The sequence below is a fragment of the Pseudorasbora parva genome, chromosome 3 (genome assembly GCF_024679245.1).
Source record: "Pseudorasbora parva isolate DD20220531a chromosome 3, ASM2467924v1, whole genome shotgun sequence".
NCBI lineage: Eukaryota > Metazoa > Chordata > Actinopteri > Cypriniformes > Gobionidae > Pseudorasbora > Pseudorasbora parva.
Genome location: NC_090174.1, coordinates 41,677,666 through 41,700,625, shown reverse-complemented (window position 1 = coordinate 41,700,625; position 22,960 = coordinate 41,677,666). Strand labels below are relative to the sequence as shown.

The 22,960-nt window shown below is 38.1% G+C and overlaps 1 protein-coding gene across 1 annotated transcript in view; it reads right to left on the bottom strand.

Annotated features, from left to right (window-relative positions):
- The window catches only part of slc4a5a (solute carrier family 4 member 5a), a 47,280-nt gene that overhangs the window by 1,748 nt on the left and 22,572 nt on the right, over positions 1 to 22,960 (bottom strand). The window contains exons 9-25 of the mRNA XM_067438917.1: positions 20,386 to 20,543; positions 20,198 to 20,285; positions 19,913 to 20,067; positions 19,707 to 19,835; positions 15,964 to 16,138; positions 15,662 to 15,795; positions 15,180 to 15,451; positions 11,748 to 11,782; positions 11,171 to 11,362; positions 6,421 to 6,534; positions 6,130 to 6,291; positions 5,865 to 6,043; positions 5,193 to 5,265; positions 4,226 to 4,294; positions 1,519 to 1,692; positions 1,074 to 1,247; positions 752 to 807 (exon numbers count right to left, since the gene is read on the bottom strand). Coding sequence (XP_067295018.1) covers positions 752 to 807; positions 1,074 to 1,247; positions 1,519 to 1,692; positions 4,226 to 4,294; positions 5,193 to 5,265; positions 5,865 to 6,043; positions 6,130 to 6,291; positions 6,421 to 6,534; positions 11,171 to 11,362; positions 11,748 to 11,782; positions 15,180 to 15,451; positions 15,662 to 15,795; positions 15,964 to 16,138; positions 19,707 to 19,835; positions 19,913 to 20,067; positions 20,198 to 20,285; positions 20,386 to 20,543 — 2,339 coding nt within the window. The remainder of the gene's footprint in view (positions 1 to 751; positions 808 to 1,073; positions 1,248 to 1,518; positions 1,693 to 4,225; positions 4,295 to 5,192; positions 5,266 to 5,864; positions 6,044 to 6,129; positions 6,292 to 6,420; positions 6,535 to 11,170; positions 11,363 to 11,747; positions 11,783 to 15,179; positions 15,452 to 15,661; positions 15,796 to 15,963; positions 16,139 to 19,706; positions 19,836 to 19,912; positions 20,068 to 20,197; positions 20,286 to 20,385; positions 20,544 to 22,960) is intronic.

The following is a 22,960-nucleotide window of genomic DNA, read 5'->3' as shown; positions in this document are numbered from 1 at the left end:
AAAAACTTAGAAAATCTGGTACAAGCACGGAGTTATTCTGTATAAGCACTCTTATTGGGTCCACAATCACACAGGAGAAAGAAACAACCAAAATTCCTTGAAAAAAGTAAAATGCAGTTACATTAATCACTTTATATCTGCAAAAAATGTAATGCTTTTGGAAAGCTTGCAAAAAAAAAGGTACACTATATTTTTTCAAATAACTTTTCTCGCTGGCATCTTTCCCAGTATTTCAGGAAAATAAACGGAAACTGCACTCACATCGAATTATGCAAGTTCATTAATTGTTACTTATGTGTTTCTTTGGGTGTGAAAATGTAATCAAAGTAAAAACACATGGCATAACAATAAATTACACATTTTTTAGAACAGCATGCAAAGTAAAATACTGGTGGATGCATGAAAACAGTTCTATCTGCATTGCTTCAAAGCGCATGGCAAGGCAAAAAAATCTATAGGTAAATACTCATAATGTATGGCAAAATACTGTATACAGGGGTTTAGCAGTTATACATTTAATATTCTGAGCTGCCTCTCAACTATGTCATCTACCTCTATGTAAATATTAATGCAATATTTAGTAGCATTAAATGTAGAGTGTTAGTGAGTGGAAATGCTCATTTTTTAAATCTAATAAAGTCAGTATCAGTGGTAGTAACTGCCTGGTTGGCATCGTGCCGCCCACTCTGAGTTGGAGTCTGGCGCCTGTAGGAGGTCACGGTAGGGAACGTGTAGTTTGAGCACACAGTACCTGCGATCCAAGTCTGAATCACTGGGGGAGCAGTTTGTATAAGGTTGGTACTTGTCCTGTGGGCCAAAGAATGGAGGAAGATAAGTATATGCACATGCAGAATGTGTCAACTTTGATTACACTCCTGTTACACTCCTGAGGCTCTTGTCCACCAGAAGGTGGCACCACTGTAACACAATGCAATTGTGGATCTTAACCATTATTGAACTCTAGACCATTTTTGGGTGCAGACCAAAGACTTTAGTCAAGTCTATAGTCTCTCATTTATATCTCAGCAGCCTGGGTGTCTGCCTTTGAGTTTTTAGGCTACTGAAACACTTACATCTTCTTCACAGGAATCCCCTGCTTTGCCTTTCTTTTTGTCCTTCTTGGTGGTCTTCTTGTCTTCATCCTTTTTCTTCTTTTCCTTCTCAGGCAGGAGATCGTCCAGCCATGCCAGATCATGTTGAGAGAAGACCATGTCCAACAGCTTTCTCACCACCATGAGACCAAGAATCTGAGGGATCGAGAGACAGAAACTGTTTATTTGCATCTTTCCTGTCCTTAAAAACCTTGAAGTGAATTACATCACTAAATCACAGACCGCTGGAAATGCAGTTGATGAGCAGAGCGACCCGTTCACAACATGATTGAACTACAAATTACAATGATCCCTTACTAAATAGATTACGTTCAGAAAGCTTTATTGAAACTAATATTGTTTTATGAGTCATGATCTACATGAGTGCTTACAGGATTATGTGTGTCAATATAATATGTTACCATACCATGACCGGGAAGATGATAGCAAGGAATGTGGATTTAAGGATCCAGAGGACAGCTAAGCACACAATCTGCACCAGTGTAAACAGGTGGACTCTCCTCAGCGGGACGTGACGCAGGTATGAAAAGTCTGGCTGGTGTTTGGCTGGCATCATGATCAGTTTGATCCTATCCCAGAACTATGAAAGGCAAAATGTGGTAACACGTTAGAATAATGGTCCAACATTAATAGGTAACTATGGAGGACAAAATGTAGTACTACATTAACACTTCAGCTACTACTATTAACTAATATGGAAACAAGACTTACTAATGAGTATTTAATATATCAGATTTAGGACTGAGATAGTTCTTTATTAGGAATAATTACTGAATCAGACACGTCTCCTTGAAGAGTTAGTTCACCCAAAAATGAAATTTACGTCATTAATGACTCATTCTAATGTCGTTCGACACCCGTAAGACCTCTGTTCATCTTCAGAACACATCTTCAAGATATTTTATATTTAGTCTGAGAGCTTTTCTGTTCCTTCAGTGAAAGTGTATACACACTATACTGTCCATGTCCAGAAAGCTAATAAAAACATCATCAAAGTAGTCCATATGTGACATCAGTTGGTTAATTAGAATCTCTTGACGCATCGAAAATACATTTTGGTCCAAAAATAACAAAAACTACGACTTTATCCAGCATTGTCTTCCGATTCGAACGGTTATGAATCAGCGTCTTGATTCATGATTTGGATCGCGTGTCAAACTGCTGAAATTACGTGACATTGGTGTTCCGAATCATGAATCGATACACTGATTCATAACCATTCGAATCGGAAGAAAAGACAATGCTGGATTAAGTCGTAGTTTTTGTTATTTTTGAACCAAAATGTATTTTCGATGCTTCAAGAGATTCTAATGAACCAACTGATGTCACATATGGACTACTTTGATGATGTTTTTATTCCCTTTTTTGAAAGGGACAGTATAGTGTGCATAATTTCACTTTCAAAGAATTAATAATTAATTACTAACCACAACATTAATGTGTCTGAGATGTGAGCAATTGTCTTTTTTTACTCTCAATACTGTCAATGTGGTCATAAAATGCATCACTAATAATTCAAGTGTCACACTTCAAGAACTACTGGTGATCCAGACCATTATTTTTAAATTAAAAAACATGCATGACTATATTCACAGTAAAAAAGGTGTTTGATTATGTCTCAGAGTGGCACAAGATAATGTTGTGATTAGTAATTAATAGGTAATTCTTTATAATTTGTCATAGTTAGTTATTAATGAGGCTAATCTCATTCAGTACACAAAATGTTTGATTAGATATGCAGTGAGGAAAAAATCTTTCATTTACTTACCCTCGTGTCATTCCAAACCTAAATGACCCTTTTCAGTCTAATGAAAGTGAATGAGGACCAGGCTTGATTAGCTCCAAAAGGACAAGTCAAACCTTTTCAATTAATATCTGATTTGTTCACAAATGGGATGGATCTAGTTCTCAACTGACATGGATCTGGTTGCAGTTCATTTGAGGGGAAGATTATTAGTGAGTAACAACTTAGATGTTGATATTTTCCTCACAAAACCATGAAATGGCTTTAGAAGATGTTAAATGTAGCGCACGGTTATATGGATGACTTTTATGATGTGTTTGTGTCTTTTTTGAAGCTTGAAATCAAGAGTCAGAAACAAGAAAGTCATTAAGGTTTGAAATGACAGGGTGAGTAAATAAACTTCTTTTAAACATGACTTTTTTTCTGCCTTAATTTTTAGTCCATTATTTTACCTTGCTTAAGACAATTATGACTTCGCATACCAAAGCTTGTCACATAGAAAAGAGAACTTTAATGTTTAAAGATAACAGTAGCTTTCAAGCATTTAACTTCAAAGTAACATGAACTTAAAGGGTTACTTAACACAAAAATGTATTAATTACTCACTTTCATGTCGTTCTAAACTCTTACGACCTTCGTTCATCTTTGGAACACAAATTAAGATATTTTTGATGAAATCTGAGAGCCTTCTGACCCCACATAGACTGCAACACAATTACCACTTTCAATGCCAGAAAGGTAGACATTGTTAAAATACTAGTCTATGTGACTCCAGTGGTTCAACCTTAATGTTATGAAGCGACGAGAATACGAGGGAGTGTAATTAGTGACAGAGTTGTCATTTTTGGGTGAATTAACCCTTTCCTGAATAAATACAATAGCCTCCGCATGAGGTCCATTATTTTGCCATTGTCCTCTTGTTCTCTAGCTGACATTACACTAGAGCACAGAAAAGAAGCACCTGGCCACTGCCAAGCTACTCAAGAGGGTGGATTTTCACTGCAGTCTGACACCCTCATCAAAATGCAGCTCAAAAGTGCCTCGGTAAACCCAGCCAGCATGCAAATATCAATTCCCACAACACCACACTCTTGCCCTGCACTGTCACAGTGTGGAGAAATCACTCATTTCTAATCACTAAACACAGTTGTAGTGTGCATACAAATGAGTGGTACATTCACACTCAAGAGTGCAGCTTTTTGATGTTTTCCTTGTATAATTTAATATAAAGTTTGTTACGATATTAAAACTTAGCAATGTCAAAATCCATACAAGTACATTGCAGTCAGAGTTGTTACAAACAGTTCAGTAATAGCTGTGAGGGAAAGGAAAGGGAGTTAGAAAATGTTATACCCCTATAGATACTTACTTGGATGCCACTGAGGGAAGCAACACCCATGTAGAGGAACACTCCATACAAGACTGGCATGGGAATGAACTATAAACAGAAAAAAAGTACACCTCAGATGCCAAAACCACAGCAGTTACACTTAAAGCAAACATGACAAAACTGACCTTATTTAACATTTAATAACATTTCATTTAATAAACATTCTTGTTTTATTAACACAATACAATCAGTTTACTGATGAGTAAAACCTACCCTTTTTCAGCTTTATCAGATTATGGAAGTAAAATTAATTTCAGAGAAACACATGTAGATTGCTTTTGCACAATTTTAACAATATAGTTCACATTCTGCCTTTAAAAAGTCAAATGCTTCCTTATTTTTTTTTACGTTTGATTTTATCCAGATTTTCTAAGAATGTTTGACCTTTAAAAACATTTCAACTACATTTAAAGTCACATGAATAATAATAATAAAAACAATTGCTAAATGTCATGGCCATAAGTATAATTTCATCTGACCAGTTGAAGATAACTTTCAGGTTGATATTCTATGTTTACTTTAAATGTTTTAGAAATTCAGAGTATTTTAAGTAAACACATAAAATGCCCAATATCCAAGTTTGGGGTCAGTAAGAATAATACCAATATACAAGAATGCATTAAATTGATCACAAGTGGCATTTAAGACAAAATATTATAATTAAAATATATACAGTTCTTTTAAACTTTCTATTTGAAGAATCCTGAGGGAAATGATCAGTCCCCCCACCCTCATTTCAAATACATAAAAAAATCTTTTGAACGGTAGCGTATATATCATTAGATTGCTCTTTGCCTATTTGAGATAGTACAGCTAAAGCAGAGTAGATCATACAGACATCCTCATTGAATTTTTTGTTGTTGTTGTTGTTGAAAAAAATAGCTAATCTACCGTAAATGATAGGTCAAGTCAGTATTAATTATATCTGTCATTTCAACAAGCTCACTTGCAGGATGGGGGCCAAGAAGATAGACACTCCTGTCATCACAAACACCAGGATTCCTGTCAGTCTTTGTTCTCTGTAATTGGAAGAGAAGCAGGAAAAAAAGTCATACTGTGAGTAGAGAACTGCGAATATATTTACTGAACACAATTTTATTCTATGTATTTGTGTAATTTGTGTTTTAACTATACTGTGCACAATAATAAAGCAGCTACTTACTCTAGCCGCCTCTTAAGCAAATACTTTCAGTGTTTAGTAGGCATATAAATTCTTAAAATTACCATTTGTCACTCATAGGGCCATTGATAAGTGCCCGATTTACCACAGACATGTAAACGGTAGGCTACATAAAAGTGTTTCGGTGATTATGACGGCATCCAAAAAGATTTAAGCACTATACGTCTACATTTTGAGGGTTGGCTTCTGTTCCATGTAAATTAATTACTATTTGGATATAAATGGGTCCACCTACTCATGTAAAAATTAGATTTCATGACAATCAAATTTGTAATATGTTTTGATAGCCCACTCTCAATAACCATTTTATAATTTATGTCTTTTATTAAAGGAAATACTTAATGTCGGAAGCTAAAAATCACTTTTGTTTTTCCTGTATAGAGCCAATCAGAAACACTATCAGTGCGAGACCTGCAATGGTTGCTATGTCTGTCTCACCTCACACCCAGGAACTGCGGCTGTTCTCCTGGAGCACTAGACTCGCTCTCCATCTTCAGGGAGTCGATGTGAGCGATGGAAATGACAGTGGCCGCCACATACCACGGCAGGCCCATAAAAGAGCAGGCTGCCATAAGAAAGCCCACCCACAGTAGATCCAAGTGATATCCGCAGCCTTTCTATAACAAACAGATAGGGAATATGAGGAAAAGTCAATGGGAATAAAAAAGAGGGGTGATTAAGAATCTGCTCCCTGCATGGATACCTTTAACTTATTTTCCTTGCGGTTGACGATGACAGCACTGATCTGCTGATCCATGAAGATGAGGATAGTTACGAGGAGAGCAGGGACAGAGCTTGCCAGGTAAACCCACCACGGATTCTTTCCGAATGGCATCACAAACCAACCCCGGTCAGGGCGTGTGGGCTACGTGATTTGAAAACAAAATAACCAATACATCTTTGAGGAAAAACTAAAGAGGAAGCTTTATTAAAAAGTCCCATTTTCACGGTTTCATTCTCCAGAACATGCGAGTTGAACTTCATTCACTCTCACCTTGAACTCTGTGGGCACGATGAGTTTGGGTGTTTTCAAACCTATAAGCATGTCCAGCCCCACAAACGTCATGATAGACATGAAGATGGAGAAGTCACTAATTAACTTCCTCAGCTTGATAGAAACAAAAATATATTAAAAGAATGAATAAAACACATAGCTGCAGCTGCAGAAATATAGCACAATATTGTTGAAGAGATACGTATAATATACTGGTCTGCAAACCTGCCAACATTCAATGAATTATGCAGTTTTATATGCTGGAATGAATGTCAACACAATATCACTAGTTTTTTATTTATTTAATGCTTGCACTCAGAGACTGAGAGAAGGATGCATGCTTCCAAACACATAGACTGCACCGAAATCGAATACTTCCATACTATTTAGTACATTAAATGTGTTGTATGTCCAAATACATAGTATTCAAAAAAACAGTAGGCGAAAAATCCCCACATGACCTACTACTTCTGCCAAGACACTAAAGTGCATTTTCTGCAGAGGTGGACAGCAGTGGAGTATTTTTACTTTCTACTTAAGAAAATGTTTAAGTGTACTTTATCAGTGTTTCTTTAGAAAACTTTTACTTCACTGCATATCAAAGCATACTTTAAAATGTCATACTTTTTACTGCACCATGTTTCATAAATAAAAGTTGTTGTTTTTTTACCGTTAATAATTAAAGGTGCCCTAGAATGAAAAATTGAATTAACCTTGCCATAGTGAAATAATAAGTACATGGACATCACATACTGTGAGTCTCAAACACCATTGCCTCCTCCTTCATATGTAAATCAAAAGCACCACGAAAAAATAAGTGCTTCTTAACATAAACCCAACCGTGACGCAAGCGTTGAGGATCATTTATATGCACGCCCCCAACATTTGCATCTGTCCAAACATGTTCATTGTCAGGCGGAACTGATGGAGCCGAATCATCAGGACTGTAGAAAAAAACAAACAACACTTGAGGATAGCAAAAACGGCAGCTCTCATGACACATATGTGACCAGTCACGGAAACCAGGGACACAAGTCGGCAGCTCTACTTTCGAGCAAAATGAGAAAGAAGCGTTTTTTTCCCTTCAAATTATGTGATTTTCGCTTTTTTGCAGAATCTGTTAGTTGAAATCACGTAGAAGCCTTAATGGTATATTTAAAAACGTACATTTTGAGGTTGAAATCGCATTGTTTTGTCTGTGTGTATTTCCATACTGGCTTTTGTTATTGCCCCGCCCTCCAAGGGACGCCTGGCTAATTATTTATGCAGCGCTCTGGCCGGCTGTAGAGATGATCTGAGCAATGATGAAAGCGGCATAAGACTGAATAATACCCTAATCTACAATTGAGCGAAGAAGAGGAAGAAAGTATCAGACTGGCGTCAGACAAGTTAAAAAAAATCAGAGGCTATATCGATAGTAACATTTGACGGGGATAAAGACAGAGAAATGGGTAAAATCTGTAACCGTGGCTATAGTGTAGGAGTAAGGCACATGTCATCAAGTTTTGACGCAAATCGATCAGAGGTTTGAATCTGCCTTTTGCCACACTCTCTCTACTCCCTTTTCCCATCACATATCAGATCGGAAAGGCATTTATTTTCAAAAAGAATTGAGAAAATATTAGAAAAGTGGAAATAAAGTATCTAACATGTGTTTATTATTAAGTGTTTCTCGGTTAGAGAGTGTGGCAAAAGGCGGATTCAAACCTCTGATCGATTTGCGTCAAAACTTAATGACATGCGCTTTACCCCTACACTAGCCATTCACGGTTATGGACTTTACCGATTTCTCTATCTTTATCCATTTCAAACAGACACACACTACATCCACTAAGAAGACCCCGACAAAGAGAACGTGTGGCCGAACGACTTATTTCATTGGAGGCAACGAGATTTCCAAGAATACTTTTCCATAAACACCAAAGTTTGTCGTTTTGTGTTCATTCTAAGAACACGTACATGTTATCTCATGTTTAGACCTTCCCATACCTACCTATTGTTTTTAACTTTTGTTTTAGTTGTAATCATTAGCATTGTATCACTTGCCAAAAAACCCCATTACTATAATGGGCTTTTAGATGGCAATGTTAGCATTTGCTACCATTTATTATTAATAGTATGCGGTCTGATTTTTCCCGTTGCGTCTGTTGTTACTAGCAACCATGCAGCTTTACAGGGGGTATGGCTTATCCAAAAAATAAGCCATATTGTCACTCCCAGCAGGTGAGAACAGGTGAGAACTGCAAAACTTTAGAGGCTGTTTTCTCTCGTTTAAACTTTTCTAAAGGCCTACATTTAGATGGCCACAACTTCTCCAAATATGATCAGATTTCCATGTGTTACACATCGTTGGAAAGCTACACTTTCAGAATCTGCGAATAACTCAAAATGCCCCAGAACCAACTTGTGTCCCTACTTTCCGTGACTGGTCACATATGTCATGTTTAGGCTGTGCAGGGGACGTGAGGACTTTTCATATGTCAACAGTCATGGTTGAGGTTTATTATAATCCGATACCACAACAATTTATTTCAAAATCGTTCGTTTGTTCGGCCCATTTCAAGCAAGCTTCGCTCAGCATCTTAAACTGAAGAAAGGGACAACTGTATTCCTGCAAGCAGTAAGTAACGATTTATCCACTTATTGACAGTTTAAACAATTTCTAATTAAATTGAAAGTTTCTTAGAGAGACAGCATTGGCTAGATGCTAGATGCTAGTACAGTAATAATTCGAGTTCCAAGTACCATACAAAACTAAATAGTGTGTCTAATGACAAAGGTTAATATTATTTTGTATTATAAAATACAACCATAGATACGTTGCTTACAGATCGTTCACTCGATCTGTCTAGTAAACGTCACCTTTTCCACTATATAAGTTATTTCCACCATAACGACAGTCATTTGACAAGGCTATTCATTTAGTAAAATTATAAGTTATATATTTATATTTTTGAGAACTGAAGTAGGCCTTTGATGTTTTTGCATGCTTGTATTTCAGAGTATATCACAGTCACTGCGTAGCCTACATTGTGACTAACGTTATATAAACATGCAATATCGTTGACGAAAAAAGACAAGTCTAAAATGTAGACTGAATGACACTAAGCAGAACATCTCAAATGGAGATTGCTGAAATGCAGCTTACTTGTTTATTGATGTTTTCATATCATCCGCACGTGCGAGAGAGCTTACATGTATATGGTTGCCAAATTGGACATGTTTAGGTAAAACACTGGATAGTACATGTGTTCTTTTCACAGAAAAGCTCTGTTTGGGGGATTTAAATTACTGAAATCTGGCAACCGCAAGAACGCAAGCTCTTTATCGCTCGCGGATGATCTGAAAACACCAATAAACAAGTAGGCTGCATTTTAGCTATCTCCATTTGAGATGTTCTTCTTAAAGTGTCATTCAGGCGGTCTGTGTTCTGTCAGGACTCACAAGCTCAGCTGCTTCGCTGAACAGCTGAACTGCTGTGAGCGGCTGAAATAAGCCAATCAGAGCAGAGCTCAACATTAATATTCATGACTCTTCCAAATAAGGCAAAAACAGAGCATTACATCCTAGGGACAATTTATAGGGTTGTAAATGGACCTTTAAATTTTGCCCTTAAATAAGCCACATACACTCTTTGTAGATATCAAAGAACAATTTAACATATTGTTTCAACTCATTCTAGGGCACCTTTACATTAAAAATGTAGTACTTTCTTACTTGTACTCAAGTAAAAGTAAAAATATACCGTACTATTTTTTAATGTAATTAAGTATTAAATTATATTCAATATGAAATGTATTGCTCTAAAAAGTACAATATTATGTTTTAGAATGTTGTGAAGTAAAAGTTTTCCAAAGAAGAACACTGATAAAGTACATACTTGAAAAACAAAATTACTTGGAAAATAAAAATACTTCAATACTGTCTGCCTCTGACTTTTGGACACTTTACTATAATAATGATAACATTATTTTCTATAGCGCCTTTAAAGGAGCTTCTAAAGAGTAGAAACACAAAGAAAATACAATTACATTATTATCCCGTAAGGGCAAGGGTCTGTCGCAAAGTAAGTTCAGTCAAATGTAGTACCAACTCAAATTGTGTGCCATTTCAGATGTAGCAATAGACTAAATAAATGTCACTATACTGTTTATAAGACATTATATACACGCAATATAGAATGTATTAAGGACTGCAACAGTCAGCGTTTATACAGCATGACCAAGCTTTGTTTCAAAATTCAGATGTACTAGAACTGTAAGACTGATTTAGTTGTTACTGCAATAAATACAAGGTTAGGTTTCCAAACTTTTCTTTTGCCTATTTGAAAGATCCAACCAAATCTGTCAAGGATCTTTTAACATAACGCATAAAGGATGTTGTAGTCACATGATTCAAGGTTATACTCTTAAAACACACATGTCAAAAAAGTACATAGCATAAATATATGCATGCAATATATACAGACATGCATGATTAAACCCACATCACCTTGTTCACCTTTCATGATTTTGCAGGTATAAAGTGCTTTTGATTTATCTAACACCAAGAAAGATCTTACTAAATCCATAAGTAACTAGGAAAACGTTAGAGACAGACAACTTTTCTTTAACAAGATATAGACAGACTCAAGGACATGTCTAAGATACTAACAAGGACGACGTGACAGACGGAAGAGTGCAAGTTTAAAAATCTTTTTTCACAGGAGTTTGGTAAGAAAAAGGGGCGAAAGAATCTTCACTGCTCTTACCTTTGTGGGAAAGTAGCGACTGAATTTGAACTTCTTCAGAGTGACAGTCATAGTGTAGGTCCCGAAGAACAAAATGAAGGACATGAGAGCAAGATCTGGAACATACTTGCAGGTTTTTCCCACCAGTGAGCCCCCATATTTCACACATTCCTTCTTACTCAACTGAGTCCAGTCCAGAGCTGTTATGTTTAACTGAGAAGATGGGAGAAACGCAGAGGAGAAAAAGGTACAAGTCAGGGATAGGAAGGAGGAATTTAGACAAAGCAAAGGATGGAAGGGTTGTGTGGTGGATAAATGGCAAAAAAGAGAAAAATAGAGAATAAAACAGGACAGGACCAAAAAGAGTAATACAGAGTAATACAGCAGGCAAGCTCAGTAAGAAAAGATCCGTTTTAATGAAACTAATTGGACTCCCTTATCATGGCATAATACAAAAACACAAAATATCATTGTGGGCTATAAAATCAAAGATAGTTAGTGCAAATACAGTGGATTCAAAGACTGTGATCTAATCTGAGGTCATGCTAACACAAATGTTAAAACAGATGTGAGTGAGGTGAAGACAATAGGCACTTACACCAAAGAGAGCAGAGGAATTATCTGGCACTGGGACTACAACATCGAAGATCATTGGTGCCACTGAACAAACAGAGAAAGGGAGAATCAGAGAGGAAAATGAGCAGAATGAATGGAAATCTGAATAACACTTTGTTAGGAGGATTTATCCAGGATCAAAGCCAGCTATTGGCAAATGTAAATGACTAGCAGGTGTAGCCCCACTAAACTTTTCAGTTGGTTTTTGAAACAATCAAGCATGCCTAAACTACTTTTAAAAAACCCTCAATGCTAGTTTACATTTAGTACTGCAGGCCATTAGACATATTTAAAAAACATGCCATCTGTCCAGGTGAAACTCATGCATATTGAAGAGTACTCACATCAATCAGCAGCCATGTTTGGGGTTTGCAGCAAAAACAAACATAACACAAATAAGTTACAATAATCACATGCACTCAGTCAGTCATCTTTAAACACCCAATAGAACTTTGTTTAATCAAGAAATTACTATTTGGCATATGAATGTGACCGTGCAGTGACTCCAAAGTGACATTTGCTCAGTAACACTTTACAATAAGGTTCGATTCGTGATCATAAGCTAATGTTTATAGTATGAGTGAAATAACATTGAATCATACCTCTACAGCATATTAATCTAAATTAATGTTCACACTATAGTACATACACTACCATTTAAAAGTTTGAGGTGGGTACGGTTTCCTGCTCACTTAGGATGCATTCACGAGTTTGTGTGCCCATATAATCTTAGTGAAAGTGGTAAACAGATTTGGCTTGCTGTTTGCTATAGAGGGGCTCGGAGAGGATATTCTACCCGAGCTCCGATTGCCCCCTATAACAGGCAAAAGTGAATGAATAAAATAATGAATGAATGAGTCATTTATATAGCGCTTTCATATGTACTACTGTACACCCAAAGCGCTTTACACTCGTGTCGGGGATCTCTCCTCAACCACCACCAACTGATTGTGTACAAAATTGTACAAAAGGAGAAGCAGAGGAGGAGGAGGAGGGATGCTTCAGGAACTAAAAAGAGGAAGAGGAAAGCTGCTGGTTTTATACCTTGGTATTAATTGAAAGATTAGATGGGCGTACTACTCCTGAAATTACGTTTATTAACTTCACTTATTTAATCTTTATCAAAAATGCATTAGAACAGTGATATTTTTATATTTGGAAAAAATTTTTTTTTTAAATTTGCAGACTGTAATATTTAGATATTTTTTTTAATTACAAGGTCAAAAAAATTATTTAAAAAATGAAACAAATGGAGGAAATGTTTGCGCTATGATCAATACCATGAGAAAAAATAATCGATTTTAAACACGGTTAAGCATTCTTAAATGAGACCAGTTAGCAGCACATTAACTTTAGCAGCCCTAAGATACTAAAAAATAAAAACTTAAAACTGTTTTTGTTACAACAAACAAAAGGAAAAATATATATTTTTTAAATATATACATTTAAAAAAAAATCTAAACTAACAAATTTTATTAAAAAGTATTTTGAACAAATATGAGTTCTATCATGACAACTCTGAGAAGATGTTTAGTATAGTAATAGATGACAATGTTATGGCACTTTCCACTGCATGGTACGGCTCGCTTTCCACTGCATGGTATGGTTTATTAAAATAGTACCATCTTGGCAGCCTGACATGCCAGACCCACATCAATGTTTGGTCTAGGAACTCACCATTGGCAGGGCTCAATCCGAAGGGCGAGATAGACGGTTGTCTTTCAAACTCCCTCTGTACGCAATTGTATAGAGCTACAAACAACCACAGCAACGTGAAGCAGAGCTAGTTGATAATTAAACTTTCGTATCCGGTGGGCAAAACTCTGACACATGTTCCCTTCTTAAAAATTATTTCAGGGCCATTCTTTGTTCTTTTCTCTTCCAGAGTTCGAAAGAGCGCCGTTCGCCAGCTTCTTTAAATGGACTGCATTTATATAGCGCCTTTATCCAAAGCGCTTTACATTTTTGCCTCACATTCACCCATTCATACACCGACGGCGATGTCAGCCATGCAAGGCGCCATCCAGCTCATCGGGAGCATGCTGGGGTTAGGTGTCTTGCTCATGGACACTTCGACACTTGGTCAGGTGGAACCGGGGATCGAACCACCAACCTTTCGGTTTGTAGACAATCTACATGAACCACTGAGCCACTGCCGCCCCATATTTATTTACAAGTAGCACGCAGAACTTCAGCAACTCTGCCGTCATTGTCATTGTCATCGTCATGTGATTGGCCTGAGTTTGGTTTTTTTCAGCTCGAAGGTCTATGGAGAGTTGCTAGATGACGCTGGCTGCCAATTAGATTTGCTGCCTCAAGGGTGCGTCTAGATTTCTAGACTACCATCTCGGTTGAGGTTCCAAGCATGCCGTACTGATTCTTAAATGTGATGTGTAAACATTCCGTTGGTCAGAGAGAATCATCACTACCACGATATGCTTTTGTGACAGCGATATAGCAATAGACCCTAAACACATTTGCTTAATGCAAGTTTAGCTTACCCTTGTGCACCATCAAACAAACCAAGTGATGTCATCGTCTGTGCTCTGTTGTACGATATCCCAAACTCGTTTTTTTTAGCCTCATTTGAAACAAACTTCTTTGTCTTCCAGTTAAAAACATCTACATGTCAAGAAGTAGAGGCGGCACAACTATAACGATCATTCATCCACTTAGAAGCAGTACTAACTGCAGTGAAAAAGCAAACTTAGCCAGAGCGAGCCAAGCCGTCCCGAACCGAGACACACCACACAGTGGAAAAGTAAAGCGAGCGAAGCCTGTACCATGCAGTGGAAAAACGTCATTCATTGACGGAATAGATCTGCGCCGCTGCTGCTGTTGTTGTAGATTATTGGTGCTGCTGCAGAGCAAGTCCAGGAATTTGCTACTGCCAATACATACGCTGATATGCTGATATGAGCATGTAAGACATACTGCTGCGGCACAAATAGCATATCAATTACCCATAGAAGACCTATACAGAAGGAGCTGGAGGTTGAGGGTTTTAGCTAACTCTGAAAGTGTTCTGCAAACTGCTATAGTGAATGTTAACCAGCCATTTAAATGCTGAGCAGCAAGTTCATTGGCTGCAGATGCGACATGAGCCAGCTTGTGCCAACACTGTAAATATCATCATCAGCTGCATTAAGGACGCATTAACCTGCACCATCTAGAGTTTCATGACAGAAGTAGGCATTTAACAATGAACAATAGTATATTTTGTAACTAGTTCATGATACCTAATACCTTAACTTATGTCAACTAATTGACCTTATTGTAAATTGTTACCATTTACACATGTTCTCCATGTGTAAATCCTGACACATTAAATAAATGTAGATTTGTTTTACATCTAATTTATTTTACAGTTATTTTCCATTTCAGACCACATGCTCTACTCCAAAAATGGACTTACTCGGATCTGGCGCAACACACTCGCACTTGTAGGCCGTAACGTAGTCCGGTTTGAAGTCGGTGTTGATGGGATAGTATTTAAAGGATCCCACCATCTTCTTGATGGCATCAGAGATGAAGATGAATGAGATCAGGCTAGAGAAGCCTTCCTCCGTGAAGCGCGTCATGTACTTTATGATGTAGCTGGCATCAGTGGCGACCAGGAATAAGCACTGCATGCAGGAGTGCATTCCGATCCACAGCCTAAGCTCCATGTAATCAATCCCATTATTTCTAAGGAAAAGCAAGTTTAAAGAAAAAATAAAGAGAGATAAATGCTAGAGCAGGGAACACAGGAGAGCAAGAGGTTATTTGCATCAGTGAAGAGATATGATTTATGAGGGCCTTTTACTGGGTTGATGAAAGTGAGCAATCAAGGCTGTACTTTATTGTCCTCAATAATAGACTGTGAAATTATGATGGATTGGTGTGGATGGCTCTCACTTGCTGAATTCATAAAGCAGTTTCTCAAAAATGAGGATGGGGCCTGTTGAGCTGAGGATAATGAGAGGTTGACCGCCAAACATGCAGAATACTGTTCCTGCTAGAGCGGTGCCCAAAAAACTCTCCATCACACCCTGACAGACAATTAAACGGAGAGAGAAAAGGAAACAAGGTGAGAAGAAAAGGACTATAGATTAAGCTAGGTCAAAAGCGTGCTTGTTAAATGCTCCATAAAAGATGATGACATGCAACTTTAAGCAAACTGTCATGTTCAGTGTCAAGTAGAAAACTGCAAGGTGTACCTGGTAATTGTCTGTGGCATCCCCTAGAAGGCCCCCAAAGGTGATTGCATTTGTTATACAGCCCAGGTAGATGAAGAGTACTGCAGAGATGGATTGAATGTGGATGCCTTCATAAAAGTCGCTCAGGTACCAGGGGATCTTCCTCTTGATGTCAAGGAAAAGGCCACCACAGAACCTGCCCCGTGAACATTGATGTTTAATCTATTATTCATCAGTGACCTGTCCTCTTTAGCTTGTATTAGACAGACAGAGGCAAGATCTATCTTGAATATTAGCTAAGAGTACTGGCACCCATTTTCTATCTCTAAGTCCTCACATGCCCTCTAGAGCAAGGGCCAAAAACAGCATTACATTTTCCTTTTTTGACATATTGATCAAGATACAAACTGTCTTGAAACTTGGGGCTCTGAAGTATCTTTCAATTATTTGTGAAGACAGATAAAACAAGAACACTTTCAAACTTTCAGCTGGAGTGTTCGAGAGACACTGCAAGATATAGAACAAGAATGTCACTGAATGAACAAGAATGAACATTGGATCCAAATGTTGGGGAAAAGTGGGGGAAAAGGCCCCCATGGGGTAAAATGCCGCAAAGCTTACACTGGTGACATACCGGAGAGAAAACAGATTTCACGTTAAGTTAAATAATTTTTACAGTAAGAAAAAAAGTGTTCTAAAGCTTGTTGCTTTGCACACCACAGTTATATGAGAAGTGCAAGGCCTGTAGTTAGGCATCACTTGTTATTTACTGAAAACATAATTATCTTTTCATAATTACATCTTTTTTTTAAACATAGTCTGTGGGGTAAAATGCCCCCAGGGGGCATTGCTTCCCAGTATAATAATTACTGTAGTTACCATGTTCTGAACATCACATTCTTTGTTTTTCCATCAAATGTAATCTAACAAGGTGGCTCAATAAAAATATTTAGACGTTATATTTAAAAATTACCTCACATTAGCATCAGCTAGTTAGCCAGCCAGTTAGCATTAACAACAATATATACAGGTCCTTCTAAAAAAATTAGCATATTGTGATAAAGTTCATTATTTTTCATTATGTAATGATAAAAATAATCGATTTTATGTCATATATTGAAATAAAATATATTTTAGATTTTAGATTCACTTTCATATATTTTAGATTCATTGCACACCAACTGAAATATTTCAGGTCTTTTATTGTTTTAATACTGATGCTTTTGGCATACAGCTCATGAAAACCCAAAATTCCTGTCTCAAAAAATTTGCATATCATGAAAAGGTTCTCTAAACGAGCTATTAACCTAATCATCTGAATCAACTAATTAACTCTAAACACCTGCAAAAGATTCCTGAGGCTTTTAAAAACTCCCAGCCTGGTTCATTACTCAAAACCGCAATCATGGGTAAGACTGCCGACCCGACCCTGTCCAGAAGGCCATCACTGACACCCTTAAGCGAGAGGGTAAGACACAGAAAGATATTTCTGAACGAATAGGCTGTTCCCAGAGTGCTGTATCAAGTAACCTCAGTGGGAAGTCTGTGGGAAGGATAAATTGTGGCAAAAAACATTGCACAACGAGAAGAGGTGACCGGAACCTGAGGAAGATTGTGGAGAAGGACCGATTCCAGACCTTGGGGGACCTGCTGAAGCAGTGGACTGAGTCTGGAGTGGAAACATCCAGAGCCACCGTGCACAGGCGTGTGCAGGAAATGGGCTACAGGTGCCGCATTCAATGGTCATGGTCAAGCCACTTTGGGCTACAGAGAAGCAGCACTGGACTGTTGCTCAGTGGTCCAAAGTACTTTTTTCGGATGAAAGCAAATTTTGCATGTCATTCGGAAATCAAGGTGCCAGAGTCTGGAGGAAGACTGGGGAGAAGGAAATGCCAAAATGCCTGAAGTCCAGTGTCAAGTACCCAGAGTCAGTGATGGTCTGAGGTGCCATGTCAGCTGCTGGTGTTGGTCACTGTGATTTATCAAGGGCAGGGTCAATGCAGCTAGCTATCAGGAGATTTTGGAGCACTTCATGCTTCCATCTGAAAAGCTTTATGTTGATGAAGATTTTGTTTTTCAGCACGACCTGGCACCTGCTCACAGTGCCAAAACCACTGGTAAATGGTTTACTGACCATGGTATTACTGTGCTCAATTGGCCTGCCAACTCTCCTGACCTGAACCCCATAGAGAATCTGTGGGATATTGTGAAAAGAAAGTTGAGAGACGCAAGACCCAACACTCTGGATGAGCTTAAGGCCGCTATCGAAGCATCCTGGGCCTCCATAACACCTCAGCAGTGCCACAGGCTGATCGCCTCCATGCCACGCCGCATTGAAGCTGTCATTTCTGCAAAAGGATTCCCGACCAAGTATTGAGTACACTCAGAGTGACTTTTTTTGTATTAAAAACACTTTCTTTTCTTTTATTGGTCGGATGAAATATGCAAAATTTTTTAGACAGAATTTTTGGGTTTTCATGAGCTGTATGCCAAAATCATCAGTATTAAAACAATAAAAGACCTGAAATATTTCAGTTGGTGTGCAATGAATCATATATAAAAAAATATATATAAATATATGAAAGTTTAATTTTTATCATTACATTATGGAAAATAATGAACTTTATCACAATATGCTAATTTTTTGAGAAGGACCTGTACTGTACAGTGTGAAAATAAGTATTTGAACACCCTGCTATTTTGCAAGTTCTCCCACTTGGAAATCATGGAGGGGTCTGAAATTTTAATAATAGGCGCCTGTCCACTGTGAGAGACATAATCTAAAAAGAAATCCAGAAATCACAATATATGTTTTTTTAACTATTTATTTTGTATGATACAGCTGCAAATACGTATTTGAACAGCTGTTTATCAGATAGAATTCTGACCCTACAAGACCTGTTAGTCTGCAACTAGAGACAAAATTGTACACCTCCAAAAGGCTGGAAAGGGCTATGGGGAAATTGCCAAGCAGCTTGATGAAAAAAGCTACACTGTTGGAGCAATCATTAGAAAATGGAGGAAGCTAAACATGACTGTCAATCTCCCTCGGACTGGGGCTCCATGCAAGATCTCACCTCGTGGGGTCTCAATGATCCTAAGAAAGGTAAGAAATAATCCCTCCTGCAGTGTGTGCAAACCTGGTAAAAAACTACATGAAACGTTTGACCTCTGTAATTGCAAACAAAGGCTACTGTACCAAATATTACATTGATACATTGATTTTCTCAGATGTTCAAATACTCATTTGCAGTTGTATCATACAAATAAATAATTTAAAAAAATCATACATTGTGATTTCTGGATTATTATTATTTTTATTTTTTTAAAGGAAAACATGCTTATACTATAATTTTGCTGTAAACATATAAAGCAAATTACTTTGTCAGAGTGTGGGCATTTTTAGTTATGAATTTGCTATGAATAAAGTTTTGTTACAAACCTAATAACATAAAAACTCTGGATATTTTTCATACTTGGTTTATAACTCCTCTTATTATCACTGAAAAGTAGGATAACTATTCTAGACACATTTAACTTTTGTTTCACAAAAAAGTTGCACAGTCCTTAAGGGGGCATTTCCCCCCCACTTTACCCTACATGTGCCGTACACTCAGTTGTGCGCAATGCAGAACATAATTTAATTTTAAATTAAATTCCTGAATTTAACCTGAATTTGAATCGAGGTGGCAAACATGAGGCAGAATTATAATGGGATGGGTGGTAATGCCTAATTATGTCAGTCGGTGCATTCAAACACCCACCTCCCTGTAAATGCTAATTCTTCGCCAAGTTCGTGTGGAACAGGCATTTCCTCATCCTCACCAGCAGGCCCTCCACCGCCTGCTGTCCCGTTCATCTGACCCAGCTCATTGAGGGAAAACACAGACTTCCTTCTCAGAGAAACAAAGAGGAATGTAAAAATATGAAGCATATGGGCTGAACAAAGTCACAGAAGAAAAAGCTTTACCTTTTGTCTGCTGAAGGAATTTTTTTGGGGGGTTCTATGCGAATTTTGGGGTCCCATTCTCCAGGTGGAAGCACAATCACCTCATCCAGGAACTCATCAATGCCAGCAATAAGATCCTCCCGGTCCCTGGCTTTATATGCTACATCACTGAAGAGCTGCAGATAAAACAGTAAATCAATCTTGGATTCCACCACAGGATTTTGTCTTTTTATCCAAGTTTATCTGAAAGAATTGAACATTAAAGATGTTAATTGCATAACAAACAAACAAATCAATCAAACTTACATCATCCACCATGAGAGTGGCAATGGCCCGTCCAATCTCATTGTAAGATTTGCCTTTACCAGGAGGCCCAAGTAGCACAAACAAGAATCTGTCAAATAGGAGATATATATTCAAAGCTTTATTTCATTAAACTTTTCAATGATCTCTTTACTGGCATATTGTGAGTTTTTAATGTGCAAAACTGTTACCTAGTGGGCACTGGGACTTCGGTCAGACCTCCAAGAGTGGTGGCCTGAGACAGCCGAACGAAGGCAACAAAGGGTTTTTCTAAGAAGTCGACTTCTCCCACCAGAACATTGGATGCCTCTGCATCTCTGGGGATTTTCTTCATGAACTTGTTCTTAAGCTGAAATGAAGAGCAAAGAAAAATTACATAAACAGATTTGGTAGGTACAATAGGGCCTGAATTGTCCTTTAACTCTTCTATTCCATCATAGAACCTTTATGATGTCATTAAACCCCTTTCCATGAAAGACCTTTGCTGTCATTTAACCCTTCTGTTCCATCATGCATCCCCTATGTTGTCATTTAACTCAGGGGCTCTCAACTCTGGCCCTCGAAGTCCACTTACCTGCAGAATTTTGGTCCAACCCAAATCAAACATACCTGAACAAGGTTTTCAGGATTACTAGAAAGTTACAGGCGGATCAGTTTGAACAAGGTTGGAGCTAAATTTGCATGTTGTCATTAACCCTTCTATTTAATCACAGGGCCCTTATGTTGTCATTAAACCTTGTATTCCACCACAGGACCCTCGTGTTGTAATTTAACTCTTCTATTCCATCCCAGGACCCTCATGTTGTCTATAACCCTTCTATTTTACCACAGGACCCTCATGTTGTCATTTAACTCTTCTATTCCATCACAGGACCCTCACGTTGTCTTTAACCCTTCTATTCCATCACAGTAGTTAACTCTTCTATTCCATCACAGGTCCCTCATTTTGTCTTTAACCCTTCTATTCCATCACAGTACCCTTATGTTGTCTTTAACCCTTCTATTCCATCACAGTAGTTGGTAACTCTTCTATTCCATCACAGTACCCTTATGTTGTCTTTAACCCTTCTATTCCATCACAGGGCCCTCATGTTGTCTTTAACTCTTCTATTCCATCACAGGACCCTCATGTTGTCTTTAACCCTTCTATTCCATCACAGTACCCTTATGTTGTCTTTAACCCTTCTATTCCATCACAGTACCCTTATGTTGTCTTTAACCCTTCTATTCCATCACAGTACCCTTATGTTGTCTTTAACTCTTCTATTCCATCACAGGACCCTCATGTTGTCTTTAACCCTTCTATTCCATCACAGGACCCTCATGTTGTCTTTAACCCTTCTATTCCATCACAGTAGTTAACTCTTCTATTCCATCACAGTACCCTTAAGTTTGTCTTTAACCCTTCTATTCCATCACAGGGCCCTCATGTTGTCTTTAACCCTTCTATTCCATCACAGGGCCCTCATGTTGTCTTTAACTCTTCTATTCCATTACAGGACCCTCATGTTGTCATTTAACTCTTATATTCCATCACAGGACCCTAATACTTTAAATAACCTTTCTATTCACAGGACCCTCATGTTGTCATTAACCCTTCAATTACAGGAGTTAACTCTACTTTTCCATCACAGGACCCTCATGTTGTCTTTAACCCTTCTATTTTACTACAGGACCCTCATGTTGTCATTTAACTCTTCTATTCCATCACATGACCCCCATTTTCTCATTTACCTTTCTATTCCATCACAAGACCCTCATGTTGTATTTAACCCTTCTATTCCAGCACAGTAGTTAAAGGTGTCATGAACTGGCTTTTTAATTTTTTTATACTGTTGTCTGAGGTCCACTTATGACGTTTGTGTGGTTTTTAAATTCAAAAACATCAACACTAATAAGTAATAGGCTATTTTCTACACTGGTTTTGAGGCTCTCTCCTGAATGCTGGGTTTTGATGGGCATGCCGCACTGGAGACTTGGATTTGCATATTTAATGAGCTTCAGCTCCCCTTTCAGTTCAGTTCACATGAGGGAGGGATTGATTTGAAAGTGGCAACCGGGATGATTCTCTCACAGGGCTCGTAACAAACACAATGATTTATTTCTCATCCACCTGCAATTGATTAAAATTTTATTTCTGTATTACATGGCCCGCCCGATCAGAGGATATAAGCGTGAACACACACACACACACACACACACACACACACACACACACACACACACACACATGCACGCGTGCCCAGATCAAGAATATATTATTTCTGCCAAAGGGTGTATGTTTTGGTAGCCCGTCTGGAAAACACACAGCCCCGGGACCACTATTATGTGGCGAGGTGGACGGGAGAGAGACATGGGATTAGCGAGCGAGACCGGGGCATGAGTGCAAATGAGCAACATCACCTGTCTCCAGGACCAGGCCTGGATTTACATTATGTTTTGTTTTTTTGTTTTCGTTTTATTATGTGTGTGTGGGCAGTCGTCCGTGAGGGGCTGCCCGCGTTACTTTAATTTTTTTTTGTTTATTAAAGTCTTTTGTACGTTTGGCGGTTCCCGCCTCCTTCCTTCCCTGAACAAACAAACTGTGTTACATATTACATATAAAAAAGACGTTTTACTCACATAAGTTTGTTGAACCATTCCTGTCTGATCCAATATAGAAGGCACAGCATTGTGTCCGCAAATCCAGCACCTGAGACTTGTTTAAAAACCACTCCGTATTGAAATGAAGTGAACACACAAACGTTCTTCCCCACGTGAGCTGGA